General features: G+C 34.0%; 1 protein-coding gene across 2 annotated transcripts in view; it reads left to right on the plus strand.

The window, feature by feature from the left end:
* Positions 1-20021, plus strand: part of LOC145691911 (uncharacterized) — a 144622-nt gene that overhangs the window by 27478 nt on the left and 97123 nt on the right. For both annotated transcript variants that reach the window (XM_081767217.1, XM_081767216.1), the window contains exon 2: positions 16207-16339. In XM_081767217.1, the coding sequence (XP_081623343.1) occupies positions 16227-16339 (113 nt within the window). In that variant the 5' untranslated portion in view covers positions 16207-16226. The remainder of the gene's footprint in view (positions 1-16206; positions 16340-20021) is intronic.

Here is a 20021-nt window from a genome sequence, read left to right on the forward strand (position 1 = left end):
ACTAGAAATTACAGATTCCACTACTCCCGGTTTGAATAATGAGATAAAGATTGAGAGGAAACTCACTCTTGAGATGCTGAGTCTATCTAAATAAATTCTCCCTATCTTTGACAATTTGTGGTCTGTGGAGATAAACATGAAACCAGTAGAACTAGTTGATTTCTACCTCCTAGTTCCGATAGAAGTAGAGGAACGGAAATGTAACTTCCGTTGAGATATAGAATCTACTAAAAATAAAAATAAAAAAACTCCTCACTATCAATTGCTTGTTCCGTTCTATGACTAATAATACTGAAATCGGAAATTGTTCATTCGTAACTCTCCCGGTCCTTTCCGCTGGTCTAGTGGCTAATGTGTGTACCTTTGTTGATCCTGGGTTTGATTACCGATTGGAGAGCACAAAGATAACTTCACAATCATCTTTGCATTAATCATCCATCTCCTTTAGCCTAAAGTGCATACTTATATGTAGAGAGGCAAGGGCTCGGAAAAAAAACCGGCTTTTTTTTGGGGGGAAAAACTCGGTTTTTTCTGCTTCGCTTTTTTGCTTGGGAAATTTTGAGCTTTTTTCAAAATTCTGCTTTAAATTGATAAAGCAGATTTTGTTTCGCTTCTCTATAACACAAAAAGTCACTTAATTAGTGGTTGATGCCGATAATAATATAAAACCTCGAAAATAAACCATGAATTTCGAAAAGATATTTCATACAATTTTACTTCAACATATTTACATTATGAATTCCAAAGGATTAACCAACGTATATAATAAGATTTTTTTAACCTCCTATATACAAAAGTAAGCAGGGTTGGCAAGAACCATGGTTGTTTTTGAAAATGCCAAAACCCGTTTTTTGGGGGGACTTTAAACTAGGTTTTTTTTATTTAAACCAGGTTTTTTTGGGTTTAGATATTTTGCTTTATGTATTTGTATTACATATTGACAGAAATAAGTTTGTTTCGCCTTGGTGTTATTATGGAACAACGTGATTATGCTGGAAGAGGTCACATAAGGTTAAAGAAGTCCGGTCAGTAAATTTCTTAAATTGGGAAACTCCCGCCCTAGCCATCGGGAAAATCCCGTCATTACTCCAAATGTAAAACAATAACGGAAAAATCCTGTTATTGCTTTGCATGTAAAAATTTAAAGGTCAACTTATCATAAATCAGTATGCTAAAACTGAGGTATTAAATTACAAAGTTAGTACGCATATATCATTGAAAGTACAATCCAAGCTAATGTTGGGAGCTACGTAGGCAATGCCAATTTCTATCAATATATTTAAGCAACCTTGGCTTCTTTATAAAACAACAGACATTAGGCATGTAGAAATATACAATTTGGTTTCGTTTCGTATGTTCAGGCTTAACATCCTTACGTAATACCGAGGTTATCAAGGAGAAGACTTTCGCTTAAAGTTACATCCGAACCGCTACTTTGTTTACGCATGAAAGAAGGGTTGTGGTTTGACCGAGAATGGAACATGGGACACCTTGATTAAAAGGGGAAAAGGAAATAAAACTAATGCAGATGGTTTGATGTGTGGAAACGTCACCAAGAAGTTCACAATATTCGCATTTTTCGTTCTTTTTATTTATTTATTTTATTTTATTATTATTTTTTTTTGCTTTAAACCAGTTGTATATTAAAAAAATCAACTGGTGTAAACCAGCCAACCCTAAAAGTAAAAACTTCTTTTAAAAAATACACAAATAACTAGCAAAATTCTATGTAGTATTTTTACTTCAAGATATTCCATACCCTCTTTTTGGAACAAAATAAAATTAAAATAAAACATAAGAGAAATACTTAGATTTATATGATACACTTAAAAGACTGCACATTTAAAGTCTTTCCAGCCTTAGAACAAAGTACATTTAAACAAAGCGAAACGTATTACTCCGTGGCTCACACGTGCTTCGGTAGCGAGAGACGTGAAGAGCAAGATCGTCTGCTTACTTACTGTCGTCGCATAATTTCCAAAGTGTAAGGCTACATTTGGTTTAATTAACGTACTGACACTGACCACTGCTATGTTGGAAATATATATGTTATTAAATCTTTATATAACGAGTTTGCCTCTGTTCCTGTTGTCCTCTTTCGTGTTTTATAACACGAGACGAAAATGGATTATTGTCACACATCAAGGCCATGAAACTCTGCATTCTACAATAATTTTAAATGAGTGGGGTAGGCGCGCGAACGCATACGTATGCGCAATAAATACCGTATGTCCAAATACGGGTGTGGTTGAAATAAATCTACATCTGTTGTTAAATATTTTATATATTGCGTTTATTATCACAAAATGTAGGATAAATTCAGATATCTTTATTTGAAATTATTATTTTAGTAGGGATTATATTGCGGTAGGATACTAGTGCAGTGAGACCAACAACCAATCACTGGTCATCGACTCACTGGTAGTCAGGTGGGTTTCTTTACATCCACTTTTTTCTAAGGATGGAAAGAGAATAGAGAGTTTGGTTCTGTATATTCTTGAATTGAAATTCTACAGTTTTATATAAACACCCTCACGGTTTATTCAGTCCTCAAGTTTTCTGATTTTTTAACAAGAGGGATTCAATATATGAAGGGTGTGAGGCAAGAACATGGTAACCCATAATTTTGCTATTTTAAGAAATTAGATTTTCTGCCGCACAATCCATTTTGAAAGTCGGAAACCTGATTTTTCACATAAGACTATACATGAAGGATTAAACGAAGCGGTATGCGTTGCTATCTATCTAATGCTGCATAACTCAGCAATTAAAAGTTTGTTGGTTACCATATTCTTGGTTCACACCCTTCATATCATTACGGAACTCTCCTTACCCCATCACCACCAAAAAGACTACGGAATATATTTAAGTTAAGATAAATACAACTGCACAACAAACATGACTGAGTGGAGCTTTTGCGCTTCCATCGGGAAGTCCGGGATTCAACCCAGCATTCGACCATTCTGACAAAGCTTTTCTTCATTCCATCTGTGAAGTAGAAATAGTGCGTGTACTGTGAGTTGGCTGACTTCCTTTCTTATTGCTTTTAAATCGTTATTATTACTAATTACCAGCAGTGACGGTTTTGCGAAGGTTAATGGGCCGGTCTTTCGGACTGAAGCCTGTTCTCCAAAATTACGGAATGTCTAAGACAAACGATATCTATTAGTTATGCCTTTACTCATAAACTTTAAGCTCCCGTCAAATAAAACTTACGAATGTTTAGAAAAACTAAACATTAGTAAGAAAAACCCCTCCCAAAATACTTTTCGAAATCCGCCACTGATTCTCAGTGTAAAATGATCTTCAAGGCTGTATCCGGAAGATTATTGCTAAATATATGAACGAAACGAAATATTAGTTATGCCTGTACTCATAAACTTCAAGCTCCTCCCAAATAAAATTAGGACTTTTTAGAAAACGAAACAATCAGAAAACCCTCCCAAACTACTTTTCTAAATCCGCTACTGATTATTTGTATAAATTAATATTCAAGGTTGTATACGGAAAATTATTGCTAAATCGTTGCACAATTACAGTATAACAGAAATGTGGAAGTACGGTTTGATGGATATATTGAAAAACGTACGCTTTGACGGATATATAGAAAAACATAAGTTTGAATTTTGCGCTAGAAGCTTGAGTACTAAGCTCTTAGAAATGAAAAACGGATGACAAACTGAAATGATCTAGAGAAAAAAATGTCCATGACTCAAAAGTTAAAGTAAAGTTAAATAGGCTCTAAAATTGCCCTCAAATACTTCTTTATGTTCCTTGTGTTTGCTTTAATTCGTAAAACATGTGCTCCATCCATCTTGATGGTGAATTTCAGAGCGAAATATGGCATATAGGTCAAGGAATTCTTATCTAACTATAGAATATACTATAAGAAAACTATTTAGATAGAAAAATCATGAAAATGGAAAGAAAACAAAATTTCAAAAATTTCGTTTTTTTTTTCCAAAAAGCCAGCTTTTTATGTAAAAAAAAACATCGATTCAAAAAAGCCGGCTTTTTTGCATCTCTACTTATATGACGATAAACTAAAAAAAAATTCGTTTTCGTATTCCTTCTGGTTTGAATAGGATTAAATGGAAGACACGGAACCTATTATTAGGACCCTGGATCGATTCCTAAAGAAAGAAAAAAAAAGCGCTTGTCACTAATGTCTTCCGTTTTAACTTTGTGCGGATCAATATTTAACCCTGAAGTAATACTAAATTTCCACCACTTGCAATTTTAGTAGAGAGTGATGAGAGTATATTTTCTTTAGACACTGAAACTATTACATGAAACCTCTTGCCGCTATCTATTACCGTATTTCAAAGGCAATAAACGTTACTACTGGAAACTATTTATTTGTACCTCTTCCGATTTGAATAAATATAACTAAACTTATAAGATCAGCATATCCTTGCAATGCTGAATCCCTGAAAAAAAGACTTCTCGATACCTTTTACCGTTTTATCTATGATAAATGTAGACAGACAGACATAACCTTTCTGCACGGCCATTCTACATTTAGATACTTATACATAATGTAGTTTCATAGTCTAACAAGCGACTTTAGTTTCACATTGGAAAACTACGGTAGATTTCGAATCTATACCACTCAATACTGAAACTAGACATAGTAGAAACAGTAACAAATTTCTACAACTTCCAATCTTAGTAGAGAGAATAGAGTGGATATGGAATATATTCTTGGGACACTTAATCGATTGAAAAGAATGCTTTTCGGTATCTATAATCATTTAATACTGCTTAAAATCTCAACATGCTGCAACCAAGCAATTATATATAAATAGTAGTATCGAATCAAACGGGCGTTGGATGTCATCTTCAGGTCATTTACCACGTTTTACGAGTAAAAATCATCGACATTACTTATAGAGGATCCCTGACGAACAAGGTTCGGAACAACTATATATATATCCTATGTATACGATGGTAGATATAGCAGATGATTGTGCAGAAAAAGGAAGCAACTTTATATGCCATTTCTAGGAAGCTTACACATCCCTTAATATATGTAGCAAGCTAAAATTTGAGAAGTGTATAGTAATGTCTCCCAAATTTAATAAATTGAGCTTATCATCTTATTTTCTGAGCTTCTCACGTTATAATAGATATAAGTTAATACTAAATTTGAGTTTGGATCCATCGTAGTTTGTGGTAATTAAGTACACAAATTAAATTTGCTTAAATTATATCTGTTCAAATACGTTACAGCTTGTCACGCAAACTATTGTCTCAATTAATAGAACCGTACTTCGGAAGCTGAAGTCGAACTTCGGGGTTCGAAGTTTAGGTCTTCAAGCCTAGTATTACATTAACGAGATGATAAACGATTAACAAAAGATAATAATTTTAATTGTAGCACCCTATTTCTCCTCGGCATAGAGGAAAGGGGGGCAAGAGTACGCAAATTTCAATGAAACTTTGGTAAAAAATAGCTACAACGGAGAACTTTTGCATGAAACACAAAACTTGAACTCTGCTTTACGAAATGTGAGCTCAACTTTCATACATCTCTTTCGTTGGAGGAACTACAATTCGTAAAATGAAAACATTCAAATTCGTACTCTTGCCCCTGTATGTGGGGAAGAGTACGAATAAAAGGGGCAAGAAAAAAAAAATGAAATGAAATTTTGAGTTTTACGTCCCACGATTATGCCGGTTAGACTAAAGGAGACGGTGATAATGAGTAATGAATGAAATGGTGGAATGAAGAAAGTGGGAGGAAACGGGAGAACCCCGAGAAAACCCAGGCACACGGTGTATGTCCACCACAAAGTTCACTTGGCGGGAGCAGGGTAAAAGGGGCAAGAGTACGCACCCAAAGGAGCATTAACAATTATCACAGATGAAGGTGCCTACTCCTTCATGTGATGTACATTGTTCATGCCACCATTCATTGCATCTTGCGCACTTGTTCCATTCTTCTATTGGGGGATCACTGTAGATGATATTGCATAATGGACCCTCGTATACTACTTTCTCACTGACCTGAGGAGTTGCCTTTGATTGCAGCTTTCTTGGTGCAAGTTGATGTTTGCCTTGCTCTTATAACGATATGTCTGGTTTTTAAACATTAATATGGAACCATTAAACACACAAAATTACTATTTTGTACACTTTGTTTAATAAATGTAAATGAGAAGTGTACAGTTTACTTTCTAGACAAATTTCTAAGATGTCTACTTAACTAACTGAATAATTCTATTTAATTTTTGTTGTCACGACGACGACATCAAGATTAGATTACATAAAAACATTTTAATATTTTTTATATATTAACATTATAACTATATTATTTCTTGGTCTTTCTTTTCTTCTATTAGCAGAATCTGCCTAGTATATATTTAAAATACATTATGACCCAAAATTACAAGTAAATTACGATTGTTACAAGTAAAATATACAACATACTGTTGTATATTATGGCGCTCGACGGACTTTTCTTTTATTTAATTATTCAATAAAAGGAAAAGAACTCTCTACCGTTAACTTTTACATACCTTTTAAGTCCCCCTTGTGTATACAATATATATTTCATATCATAATCCACATATATTTAATTATTTTTAGACAAAAAATATTATTATTAATTATATTTCTTTATAAATAGTCGATTACAAGGCCCGTTGAAAGAACGAATACGGTCAATACTTTAATTCAAGTCCATTATGGGCCATAAAGAGGTTAATTATTAACAAAATTTAAATCGTTAGCTTTGGGCATAATAAATAAATATGTTAATATACATGTATTCTAGGCAAATTGTAATCGGAGAAATTGAACAAAATATCATTATTTTAAACAAAAAGTAATTATTACATGAATATATGAAAGAAAGTATAAATTATGATTGAATCCATAATAACATTTAAAGTCAAAGTTCTTTGGAAAACTATAAATTTGATTTTCATTACTCGTAATTCTTCCATGAAATACGCGACATCAATTTTACATAACTGTCATTAGTTTCATACGTTTACATTAAAAATATCTTCTTTTAATCTTTAATATTCATATTATTTGCATAAAATTTGAATAGAACAAGAACACAAAAGGGAGAATTGCTTAAATACGAATTTCTTAGAGAAAACATAAAGTATTAACTTCAATATGAATTCTCGCATTATAAAAATGCTTTCAAATATACTCTATAACATGAAACACGAATAATGCGACTAATATTTCGTTTTGCAATCATAGGAAAACATACGAAAGTAAAAAAAATAATGAATACACCTTTCTTTAATAGAGGTATTAATAAACGATATTTGTATCTAAAGTTTTTAAATTAGTTTCATAATCAGAAACTCAATTAGAAGTATTTAACGCTGTGGATGCAACCCTTTCCACATCAGCACAATCTAGTTTAAATTACGTTTACTCATAGCTTCAGTTAAATTACATTCTATTCCACAATCTTGAGTACTTTCTTGGCGATTATGCACTGTTGCAGTATTCGGATTTATGTTAGTGTAATTACTGCCATCTGTAAATCGATTTCGTGTAAACAAACAGTGATTATTGTTCCTATTGAAATTCCCGTTACTATTTCTAAAATTCCTGTTTCCATTTCTGCGATTAGGGTGCGTCTGATTACCGGTAACATTGTGGCAATTTATTCTACTATTATAACAATACGAGTTAGAAGTATTTTCAGGTTGTATATTTAAGTTGCGAACCGGAGCATATTGTATATGATTAAGGCCAGAATTACCCTGACCTATATCATGCCCTCTATTACCATTTTGCATTGCAGATTGACTCTCATAATTTTGAACAAGCATAATCAAATGGTTAAAATTGATACATTGCGCAGACATTAATAATTGTTGCAATCTAAAAGGTAATAGAATTCGAATAGAAGCAATGATCCGGGATTCGGGATGATTCGGATTTAATGATCTTAATTCATTATATGTAGAGACCACAAATTCGGTAACGCTTTTATGGATCTTGGGATTGAATGGTTTCGTTCTCAACAAGGCATCCCTATTTGCTAGCATAAAATCATTTTCATAATTGGATAGTAAGGCGTTCTTAAAGTCAGAATAGGTACGAAGACTACTCCTAATGGCCTTAAACCAGGTTAAACAAGGTGGCAATAATATGTGTGGTAATAATTTTAAAAATTGGGACTCATCTACGCCCATTAATTTGCACTCATCCTCAAATTTTTCAAGGAACCCCCTCGCAGGTATGTCTTTCGGTACACTACTAAATTTAGTAAGTGATTTTACTTCACTGAACCGTAATCGTTTACCTGTATTAGTCTTCAAACACCTGTAATGGTTACGTTTCTGATGGGATGGTTGCCTTATTCTTCTTTCTCCTTCGGTACTATCTTCATTACATCTCGAAGATTCATTACCTTCAAAAGTTGCTCTAGAACCGATAGATGTAGGATGTACAGCATTCATGTTCCTACCATTCCGCACTGTACTTTCGTGAATACACTTTTCTTTAATAGAGTTCACTTCATCCTGCAACTGCTTAATTTGATTGGCGTGTTCATTTACTGCTGTCTCTATAATATCTACAGACTCTTGAACCTCGGTGAATTTCTGTACTATCTTTTCCATTTCTTCATCATAATGTTCAAATTTGACTGCAATTTGCTGGCTCATCTGATTTAATTGTTGTATTTGGTCCCATTTACCATCGTTACGTTGCTGCAATTGTTTTAACTTTTCGTCAAAATGTTGAGCTTGTTGATTCATTTTTTGGTTTAACTTTTCAAACTGTTCATCACTTCGCCGAGCTTTATCCCGAGCTTGATCCCTAATTTCTTGGGATATTTAATCACTTCGTCGAGCTTGGTCCTTAATTTGTTGGGATATTTCCCTCAAGCCATCTATCATGTTCTCTGAAGAATTCATTTCAGTATGGATAGTTTGATTATCGGTCACTTCTTTGTCCGTAACACTCATAACATTCCTATTTCTTATTTTGCCACTTCTCATAATAGTAAAATTAATGTTTGGCTCAATGTTATCCGCTTTACTAATCTTCTAAACGACAAACTATTTTTCTCTCTCGGCGTTTCGGCACCAATTTATAACGATATGTCTGGTTTTTAAACATTAATATGGAGCCATTAAACACACAAAATTACTATTTTGTACACTTTAATAAATGTAAATGAGAAGCGTACAGTTTACTTTCTAGACAAATTTCTAAAATGTCTGCTTAACTAACTGAATAATTCTATTTAATTTTTGTTGTCATGACGACGACATTAAGATTAGATTACATAAAAACATTTGAATATTTTTTTATATATTAACATTATAACTATATTATTTCTTGGTTTTTCTTTTCTTCTATTAGCAGAATCTGCCTAGTATATATTTCAAATACATTATGACCCAAAATTACAAGTAAATTACGATTGTTACAAGTAAAATATACAACATACTGTTGTACTCTTTGGAGGGCGCCGTTTCAGAAGTAAGTGCTGCTTGAAAGGAAAGGGTGTTAGAATCTCTGATTAACCTCGAGAAGATCAAGATATACTGGTTGAGGGCTTGGTGGTAGTTGGAGGAGGACTGACAACCACCAAAGGAGTACATGATATGGACGGTCTGCATGCTATCCTGCTTACCTCCAGTGAAGATACAGCTTACTGGTTGAAGGTTTGGTAACCAATGAACTTGCAACCGGCAGAGGAGTCTTTGATATGGACATTCCGCATGAGTTCCTGCTTGCTTTTAGTGAGTATCCAGCGTTACTTGTTGAAGGTAACAGATGGAGGAGGACGAGCAACTGGCAAATGAGTGTTTGATCTGGATGCGACACATGGGCTTCTTTTTACTTCCAGTAAATCATCCGATGAAAGATTTTGAGCTCTTTGTAGGTCTGCTGCTTGATTCGTTACTTCAGGAATGCTTTCATCTTCAGAGCTGGCTTCTACATTTAAGTCTACGACGTCCACAGTACAAGGAAGAAAATCTTCTTCAATGAACACATCTGGATTCAATGGGACAATTCCAGATTCTTGAAGGCTGGATACTGCACTACCAATGGTTGCAGCTTTGTAGTAAGCCTCAGTGAACAATCTCGCAACTTAGAATTGTGCAATTGGGCGGGATGGATGATTCTATTTATCACACACTGTTAAATACCAGGATTTCAGCGGGTCAAAAATTGAGCGATGTAACGGTTTTAAATTATGGCTTGTATGGGATGGTAAACTCAACATCATATCTCATTTTGCCTGCAGAAATCAATCGCCTCGATTGAAATGTGAGAGTTCTGATTGTCAACATGTAGCAATAACCGGATTTGATCATACATGTTGGTGTAAATAATGCAGCCATTCTACGAAAAGTTGTGAGTTGATGAGCCAGAATCTGATATCATTCCCACAGAACCCAGCGGCGATCCGTCGAGTAATTCTTGTTTCATTCGTTTTCTGGAAAATGTCAACGCAGGTGGAATAAAGGAGCCAGATGCACGCACGTAGAAAATAGCTGCGATGTTAACTGCAAAATTATTACATACAGTTTTATTCACAACTGATTTTTAGTCGACTTTTGGAACTTTGTGAGGAACCGTATATATGCCAGTTTCGTACATGTTGCAGATATCCCATTCTGGTTACTGGGGCAACTGGTTACGTTTAGCAAAATTGTATACCATTCTTCTTAGATCTTTTAAAGTTAAGTCATAGAAGAATTGATCCAGTAATGTGATATATATTCCACTAATTCGTTCTCCATTTCCTCGGTAAATAGGACTATTGGCTTTATTGTGCCTAAAGACTTTGCAGGTTCTCTCGAAAAGAAAGAAAAAAGAAAAATCCTTAATTCTCCTCATATGAGTAATGGGAATGCATAGGATACAAAAATAAATAATATTTAGACTATTTATAAAAATATATTTCCAACTTCAGCTTATTCCATCAGTTACAGAATGTTTGTCACCTACGAGGGTAACTTGAAAACATCTCGACCTACCCTTGATGAAGCTACATATTGCCAAATGTTAGGTTAGGTTAGCTTCATATATCTTTATAGGATTCCATATCAAACATTTTACTAATACCGCCTTATGCAAAGTCGTTCTGATGTATGATAAGCGTCATACTAAAGGCCTGACTGATACAGGAAACATATGGTAGTCGAACTTTTTAGTATGACATTAATCACGCATCAGAGTGGCTTTGCATAAGGCCCATTAAATTTTATTACTAAAGATTACTGACATTTAAGGTAAAAGAGGACAAAGGGTAGCATTTCTGAAACCTGAATAAAATAAGCAAGCGTGATGTTTCTCAATAACTGCAGATTTAACTACCTAAGACGTTTATCTGTTTCGAAAACTTAAACACCACCTTAGATATTGTTCTGTGAGGAGTTCTATTTAGAATAACAATTTATAATTCGTACATAAGAAAATATCAGGATTCTTCAGAATTCTTAACGTTAGAAGCTACATATGGGAACAAGTATTCGTAAAGTTTGCCGCCACTGATTGTTACAACGGTATCTACATTCGTTTTCGATTGTTAGATCTAAATCAAATTGGATTTTTTCATAGAAAAGAAGGGGTATCCTTGCCCCGTCGGTATCTGCGTACCTTTGCCCCCTCACTACACAATGGACTTTCTCGTGATGTTGTACAGACAACTGTTGGAAGAATGTCAATTTACTCCATCTTGTCAAACAGTGGATATGTTAGAAACTAACGCTTTATAGTAATTTGAAATCGTTAAAAAATTGTGTAAGTTATTCCTTAACTACTTATTTCCCAATATTATACCAACCTATTAGAAAAACATAAATACTTGCCTAGATAGCTTGTAGGTTTCCGCAGCGCACTCAAACTTGTTTAGGTTCTAGTCGCCATTAACATCAAACTCCACGTGAAGCAGTATTGCCATATGTGAATGTATTCCTCTGATCTTAGGGAATGTCCGCTGTACTCTACAAGGGATTAGGAAAAAAGGCACAAAAATAATTTACATATGATTGGATTTTTCCAATGATGATTCATATGGGGCATATCTGTAATAGATATATCCTCTAATATGGCTTTACTTTGGAACAGCTGTACTGACTTTCACCCAAGCAAGCAAATACATTTCACCAAGAAATTAAATTAATTCGATTACCGGAAAAAAGTAGAAATGTAATTTATATACTTAAAAAATCTGATGCCAAAATGATTAGAATACACATAAATATGAGAGTCTGTTCTGATATGTTCCAATTAAGCAAAAGTAATCTTATAGGAAAATTCTCTAGTTTCCTAGATTAGGTTGGGAACTAACCGATGCTTTAAATAATAAAATGAAAACACTAAATTTTACTTAACAGCATAGGATTTTAATTAGTAAAAAGTGCAATAAAAATAGATTAACATTGGTTGCATTAACCCAGATATGGTCAACTTATTTCTCTAATTTATTTGATTATACTTTGTTATTTTAGTAACTGAAATTGATACTTGAAATTTGGTGCAAAGCTGTTACAAATATACGATTGTAAGAAATTAAATGAAATGAAATCTTTGAATTTTACGTCCCACGATTATGTCGGCTACGCTAAACGACACGGTGATAATGAGATATGAAAATGGTAGAATGAAGAAAGTGGGAGGAAAGGGAAAACCCCGAGGAAACCCACGCACACGGTTCTTGTCCCCTACAAGATTCATTTGGGGCGAGCTGGAATCGTACCAGGGACACCAAACACCAGAGGTGAACGCTTTACTACTGACGTACAGCGGCCCACGGTTGTGAATAAAGGACAGAAGTAATCGAGTCTGTTTCAACTTAGAGTTTGCAGTGAGAAAGCAAGATAAGGGCATAGCAAAAATTTGGTATATGAACACAAGGGCAGCAATGACCTAAGAAACCTCTATAAAATGAGGAAAAAATTCAACTGTCGCTGGATAATACAATAGTAACAAAAGATTTTCTCATGTTATAAGTTCTTTCTGAAAAGAACATAAACAAATACGAAAAAGCGAATTGTCACTCAGAACGTCATATTTCGGTGCAAGTAACGAAGGAGCGTAACTAACATCTCCCACAATCTCACAGTTCTCTTCGAGTTAGATGGTATGGACATACTAGTCGGTTTACACCGTCGAAAACTCTAACAAGGAACCACGACACTTCGGCACGATGCCAATGGTGCTTCTAACATGCAACGTGGACCAAACGACTGGAAACATGTGATATTGTCGGATGAGACATTGCTCATCTAATTTCAAACCACGGATGAACTGTGAAACATGACGGCGGTTCTGTCATGCTGTGGGTCTCACTATCCTGGTTTTCAGTGGGCCCTGTGCTGACAGTTACCGGTAACGTCACTACGTGTAATTGTGTCGCCATTTTTAGCAACCATGTGCGATATATCACAAGATATTGTTTCCGGGCAATGGTATCATATTCCAGGATGATAATAGAAATATTCATGCAGCTGTAGCTGTAGCGGCGTGGTTTGAGAAACATAGGACTGAATTTGAACATCTCCCCTTGCCTGTTTAATTTCCGATTCTGCACGTTGCTGAATATTTGTTGTACTTTTAGGAGACACGAATCCTTCCCAAATATCCACCTCCATCCACTCTCAGGGAACAGACTGTTGAACTGAAAGCAAAATAGGGTAATGTTCCACATCCTACCATTAACCATTCAACCATTACTTTTGTAACTCCATTTCACATTGCATCAGAGCTATTCTGAAGGCAAACGATGATCCAACTCATATTAATCTTGTATATTGCACTTTATTTAGGTGTTTCCATTAAATTTGTTAAGTATATATATATATATATATATATATATATATATATATATATATATATATATATATATATATATATATATATATATATATATATATACTTAACAAATTTAATGGATGAATTTAATATATATGATGAATTTCAATAAATAACAAAAAGAATATTTTTGTTATGATCCTTAGAACTTCTCAGTAAAGATTCCATGTCATTTACGTTATCATAACCGCTTCTTCACTAAAGCAAGTTATTTTGTGCTGGTGTTTTTTTTTTCCGCAGAACTAGACAAGATATGCACTATGGCGTGAAACAAATATTTGTTAGCAGCTTTTATTGAAGGAAATTTGCTACAATGTACGAAAATAGTATACGTGACAAGCAAGTAACATATTGATATGTACGTACAATAACTGTACTAAAATTGAGATTTTAGTAGAACAAAGAGAAGAAAATTAACTTGTAAAACTCATATCAGACTCCACATTGAAATTTTTCATTTTCTTCTGTCTCAGTACCTACCTATTTCCAGATAAAATATACCGAGTGCGTAGAAAAACATATTTTCTTTATTACGGCTTTAAATTAATTTAGGTTTCATTTGCATATTAATTTCTTTCAGATTTTCTCTTATATTTTAATGGAAAATAATAAAATAATAATAATAACAACAACAATAATAATAATAATAATAATAATAATAATAATAATAATAATAATAATAATAATAATAATATATGCCTCTGTACTTGACACATTTATAAAATAATGAAAAAAGATTAGATTATATAATGAAATGGTTCATAAGAAAATCATATTTAAGAATGTGTCCAACATTTAATTTAAAACATAAAAAATACTTATTTGAACTTTTGTACTAAACGTGCTATTGCACTTAATAGTTTTAGCACAGTAGTAGTTCAGCCAAAGAAATCAGAAGACAGATTTTTTTTTTTTGTTGTTGAAAAGAAACAATAAGCCAATCCGACGAATTTTATTGCAGATGCAAGCCCGTCGATCGGCGTTTGATTTTCATTAGAAAATTATTCATGACTTTGGATATCTATATTATTGTGTAACAGAATGACAATTATTGATAAAATAATTTTTATTCTGTCAGAGGCTTTCTTTGAAGTCACATGAGTTACTATGGTCACATAAGTTACTGAGACATTTAGTAACGTATGTGACTTCTTGTATATTTTAAAGAAAAACTTATCAAATTATTACTGCAATATGTTTCGAATGCGATATGTTTTAATACTTTAAAAACGATAGGTCAGCGCTTCAGAATATACTAACAAGGAAATGGTCCCAACATAACCTGTCTGAATTGGACGAAATTTTGTATGGATACTAATTTGAGATCGATAAATAACGTGGGAATAGTCATTCTATTCGCCTTTGAATACTTTGCTAGATGTACAGGGTGATGCAAAAGTAAAATAACATAGAAGGATTCTGTAGTTCATCGGTATAGAACGATGAAAGCTCACACGTATATACCAAAATGAATATGTGGAATCTCATGGTGATAATGAGGAACATAGTGGCGTCGCAGGAAGATCTCTCGTTGAGTAAAGGGGTTCCACATGAAAATGAAAGGAGAAACACTGTTTGATGTTGAGATCCTGGAAAGAAGTACGAGTCTTTGAGGACACATGTTGAAATCGCACCGTTTATCAATTGCAGTAACACCTTGGAAGGTCAACATTAGAACGGAAACTGGGTTCCAGCGACTGTAAACAATAATAGACAAAGTTTGGCAAAAGAAACAAGCCAACTCACATGTTCCCTTGCGGCACGTAGCGCCTTGCTTGTCAATGTTGCTTACTGTGTATGTCATACTGTCATCCTGCATACACGATTCAAATATAGAAAGTCTCTCTCTTATTCACGAACAGCAGATTCATACGACAGGCTAGTCCAACTACATTCGAAATCACCGTTGGAGGCGCGCACGCCGATCACGTAATGTACAAATGAAACCTTAATCTCCGCTGACAGTCATAAGTCATAACGGATGATATACGGAGGATCTATATCCCTGGATACAATTTCTTGCTGACTTGGATTACATAGTTGTCTTATGTTGCATTCTGTTTTGCATCCCTCTGTATATCTCATAAAGAACGCAAAAGCGAATCGAGTGACTATTCCCACGTTATTCACCGACCTCAAGTTAATATCTATAAAAATTTCGTCCAATTCGGACGTGTGGGGTTGGGACCATTTCCTTGTAAGTATAATTTTGTTTAACAACATAAGCAGTCCTAAAACATTAGTAACTTACATGGTACATATTAAACTTACTTACGCATTCATCTACATGCCAGATCATCTACATGATCAGTCTTTCAAAGTTTAATTGGTTTCTTCGAAGTGTAATAAACAGCAATTACATCAGTAATATGAATCTAATATCATTTTCAGGTATACTCAATATCTTTAGGATGCGTTGTCTGGCTGTGGTCTTGCGGTGCTTCTCTCTCCTTTCAGTTGTGAGTATCAGTTACTCCCTGCTAAGCTACACGAACAATGAAGAAATAGGAAAAAGAAAACTGCAGTAAGTAATATATATATATATATATATATATATATATATATATATATATATATATATATATATATGTGTGTGTGTGTGTGTGTGTTTTTAAAATATGGGCTAATGTATACATGATCGAAAATGTTGAATTTATTTGTGTGTGCCGTAGTCAATAATAATGACAATATATTATTATTATTATTATTATTATTATTATTATCATTATCATTATTATTATTATTATTACTGTATTATTATTATTAGTAGTAGTAGCAGCAGTACCACCAGGAGATGACATTTTCTGAAAACATGTAATTTTGTCTCCCTGTCAGTCGCTGGCTCTACAGGATTCACGCATGTTGCTTTTACTATTAAATTCTATAGAGACTAAAAGTGTAGGAGTTAGCATTTCGTTGTAGGCCTAATTTTAAGAATATTTCCCTCAGATTACCAATGATTTCTACACCTGAAACTTGTCAGCATATATAATTAAGCATTTGATCTACTGGTAACTTTTTGCTGCTCAATGTTTTAGAAAGATCGAACTGTTCTCCATATGGGTAAAATTTGTTATATGAGTATTTTTTTTATTATATGTGACGCTTAGTGCACAAGGAAATCAAATACAGTGAAACCTGTCAACTTGGCCACCTCTCTAAGTTGGCCACATGCTTATCTTGGCCTAGTTCGTCTTGAACCTGCATTTTCCCATAAGACATTCGTTACTTACTACTCTATAAGTTGGACACCTGTCTATCTTGGAAGTTGGCCACACTGAAGCAATGTTTACCCTATGATGATAATGATAAATTTACCTGCGTAACTTGGCCACGAAAAATACAATTTTGTTATTTTTCTTAACTCTTTCGAATTCCCATATGAGAGGCAGATGTTCTGTATTTGTGACTGGACACAAAGGAGCATAGATTCGCACGATTTGTTCTTGGAGGTCAATGGCCAGAACACTACCCTCATAAAAGGGTGGTGAAGGAAGATGTGACTAAGAAAAAGCACGTACAGGAATTCAGGAAATGGTCGTACGTATTTGTTTACCCTGTCTGTTTTGGTAAAACCATTAGCTATATCGGCTCCTTTCATCAGTGGGAAACTTTAGTAATTCCGGAAATTTCTCAAGGTTAAAGCTCAATTGTCATTTATTGGCACCTGACTGGATGTCAACAGGTAGCGGAGGTTTTGAGAAATGAATTGCCTCAAGTTTTTCTCAAAACATCTTTTGTTCCGAGGGAAACACTTCTATTAGTTCATTAACAAGAGGTAGTTAACTACAATATTAGAATGTGCATATCTGCCAAAAATAATAAAGCAAATATGTCTAGAATGAACCACCATTCAGTAACAACTGAAAAGAAGTCATATAAATTGCATATGAATTTCTCAATTTATAACTTAGCTTTTCTCGTTTTCAATCTGAATAACTCAGTGTGCTATAATATCAATTTTAATAAACTGCGTACATACACTTCTATTTCATGGTTGTTTGTGTTATTGTGTTTTCAATCCGAATAATCCAATGTACCAGACTAGTTTTCAGGAAGAGAAAGGTATGCATATATATTAAACGTACTATCCAGAGTGCCGATCCTGGGGAACCGAGGGGGCCTGGGTCCCCCCAAAGCTCATGTAGCCCCTATTTTATTTATGAGTATACAATATTTAGTATAATTTGAGTGCAATTTGTCTTAAAATATTCATATATATACCGGTACCTTCTGCATCTGAATGCCCCCCTCCAATTTACAGAGAAATCGGCGCTCTTGCATACTATAGTCATATTTTCTAGTACTGTATATTTTTATGATTACTCTATAAATGTACATTATTTATAAGTAGCTGTCGTGCCACTGCTTATTAAAATTTTACAATCAAGTAATACTAGAAATCCTATTCTAAAAATACACAAATCACACTTATTTTCTGTAAGTTGGCCACCTGTCTAAGTTGGCCACTTTTCGATGGAACCGATGGTGGCCAACTTAGACAGGTTTCACTGTACTATTACCAAAGTTGTGAGAAAAAGAGACACGTTTTGCGGTAAGCTTAATTACATGAAAACGATAACACTTCATTTTTACCCCATAAAAGTTATTTACAATATCTGGACATAAATCTATTAAGCTCTGAAATAAGCTTCAGATAGAGATGTTAGAAAGATCGAACTGTTCTCCATATGGGTAAGACAAATATATCCAATCTGACCAAAAGTGGACGTGATTTCCCTTTGTACTGAACGTGCCAAACAGGTCTTTTTTAAATGGAAATTCATGGTTCACTTAAGATTAGTTTATGGTTCACAAAATTATTATTAAGCATGGAAAATGATGTGCTGATGTTTACCCAATTGCATATAAGTTGTTATGGATCCACCCGAAATGATTTTTCCTGCAGTCACTCCTGTATCCTTTTAGACTACCAGAAATCTTATAGAACGCCTACAAGTAAAAACGCAAAAATGATGAAGCGGTTCTTGGGAGTCGATTTAGCGTCCTGAGAGTAGTTCCATATCATCTATTAACCCTCTATTAAAACCGGAAGTAGTAGCAATTATCCATTTTCGATTTCAAAATCGAACACCATAGAAAACAAGCGGTAACAAATAATGAGAAGCGGTTGAGTGGAATGAATTCAACGGTTGAAGAAAAAATCTTCAAACTTATCTTTCAACTTAAACATGGATTGGTTGAAATTTACTACCACTTCCGGTTCACTACTAAATCAATATTGATCTCCATAGAGCAAAAATTGTAACAGAAAATGAAAAGCATTCTTTTTTTGTAGTAATCATTTCATTATTCCAACAATAGGTTGCATCTGCTCCATTAATCCTGTAGTCAAACCGGAAATGGTAGAAAACATTCATTTCTGGTTTTAACGTTGATTATCATAGAGCAAAAACAGTAAAAAGTAGAGACAAGTGTTTTTTTGTAATTGATTCAGCGTCCACAGAATATATTTTCTTTTATCCGTTAACTCTATACTCAAACAGGAAATGGTAGATATTAATAATTTCTGGTTTTCGCGTTGATCAAAATAGAAGAAATACAGTAGTATATAGTATATGGAAATACGATTTATTGGAACCAGTTCAACGCCTGAAGAATAGATAGTCTTCACCCGAATCTGGATAATAAAAAATGTAAATAATTGAAATGCATTTGTTTTTATTTAAACTACTTATTGCTTACAACTAATTCCCAGTATTTTTTCAATTGGATTTCGTAAGCATGGAAATCAAAGTCCTTAGACCCTATGGGTCTGGCAGAAAACTTTGCCTTCCTGATTCAGAAGTTTCAGTGTATCTATTAATTGATGTTCATAGACTTTCAGTGATTGAATTCAGCACTTTACATTTCCTCTACAAATATATCTACAGAGTCGTGTAGTTTCATGTCACATAAAGAACCATGTTCTTGCAACTTCACTATTTAATGAAGAAACGTGTCGCGTGTGGGTCCATCATAATCTACTTAAACTAAACATCGTGGAAATTTCTTCAGTGAAGCTGGTATAAGCATTGCCCAAATACCAACCTTCAATATTGGAACGTAGGCAACAAAACAGTTGCGTAACTATTTCGTCTCTGTCTCCTACAGTCCGCAACTTCATGGAGACAAAATAGATTTATCGCCCTACTAGAAGTGTACAGAATTGGGATTTCACTTTCAGAATTCGAAATTTTCATAAT

The sequence above is a fragment of the Thermobia domestica genome, chromosome 8 (genome assembly GCF_964235325.1).
Source record: "Thermobia domestica chromosome 8, izTheDome1.hap1.1, whole genome shotgun sequence".
Classification (NCBI taxonomy): Eukaryota; Metazoa; Arthropoda; class Insecta; order Zygentoma; family Lepismatidae; genus Thermobia; species Thermobia domestica.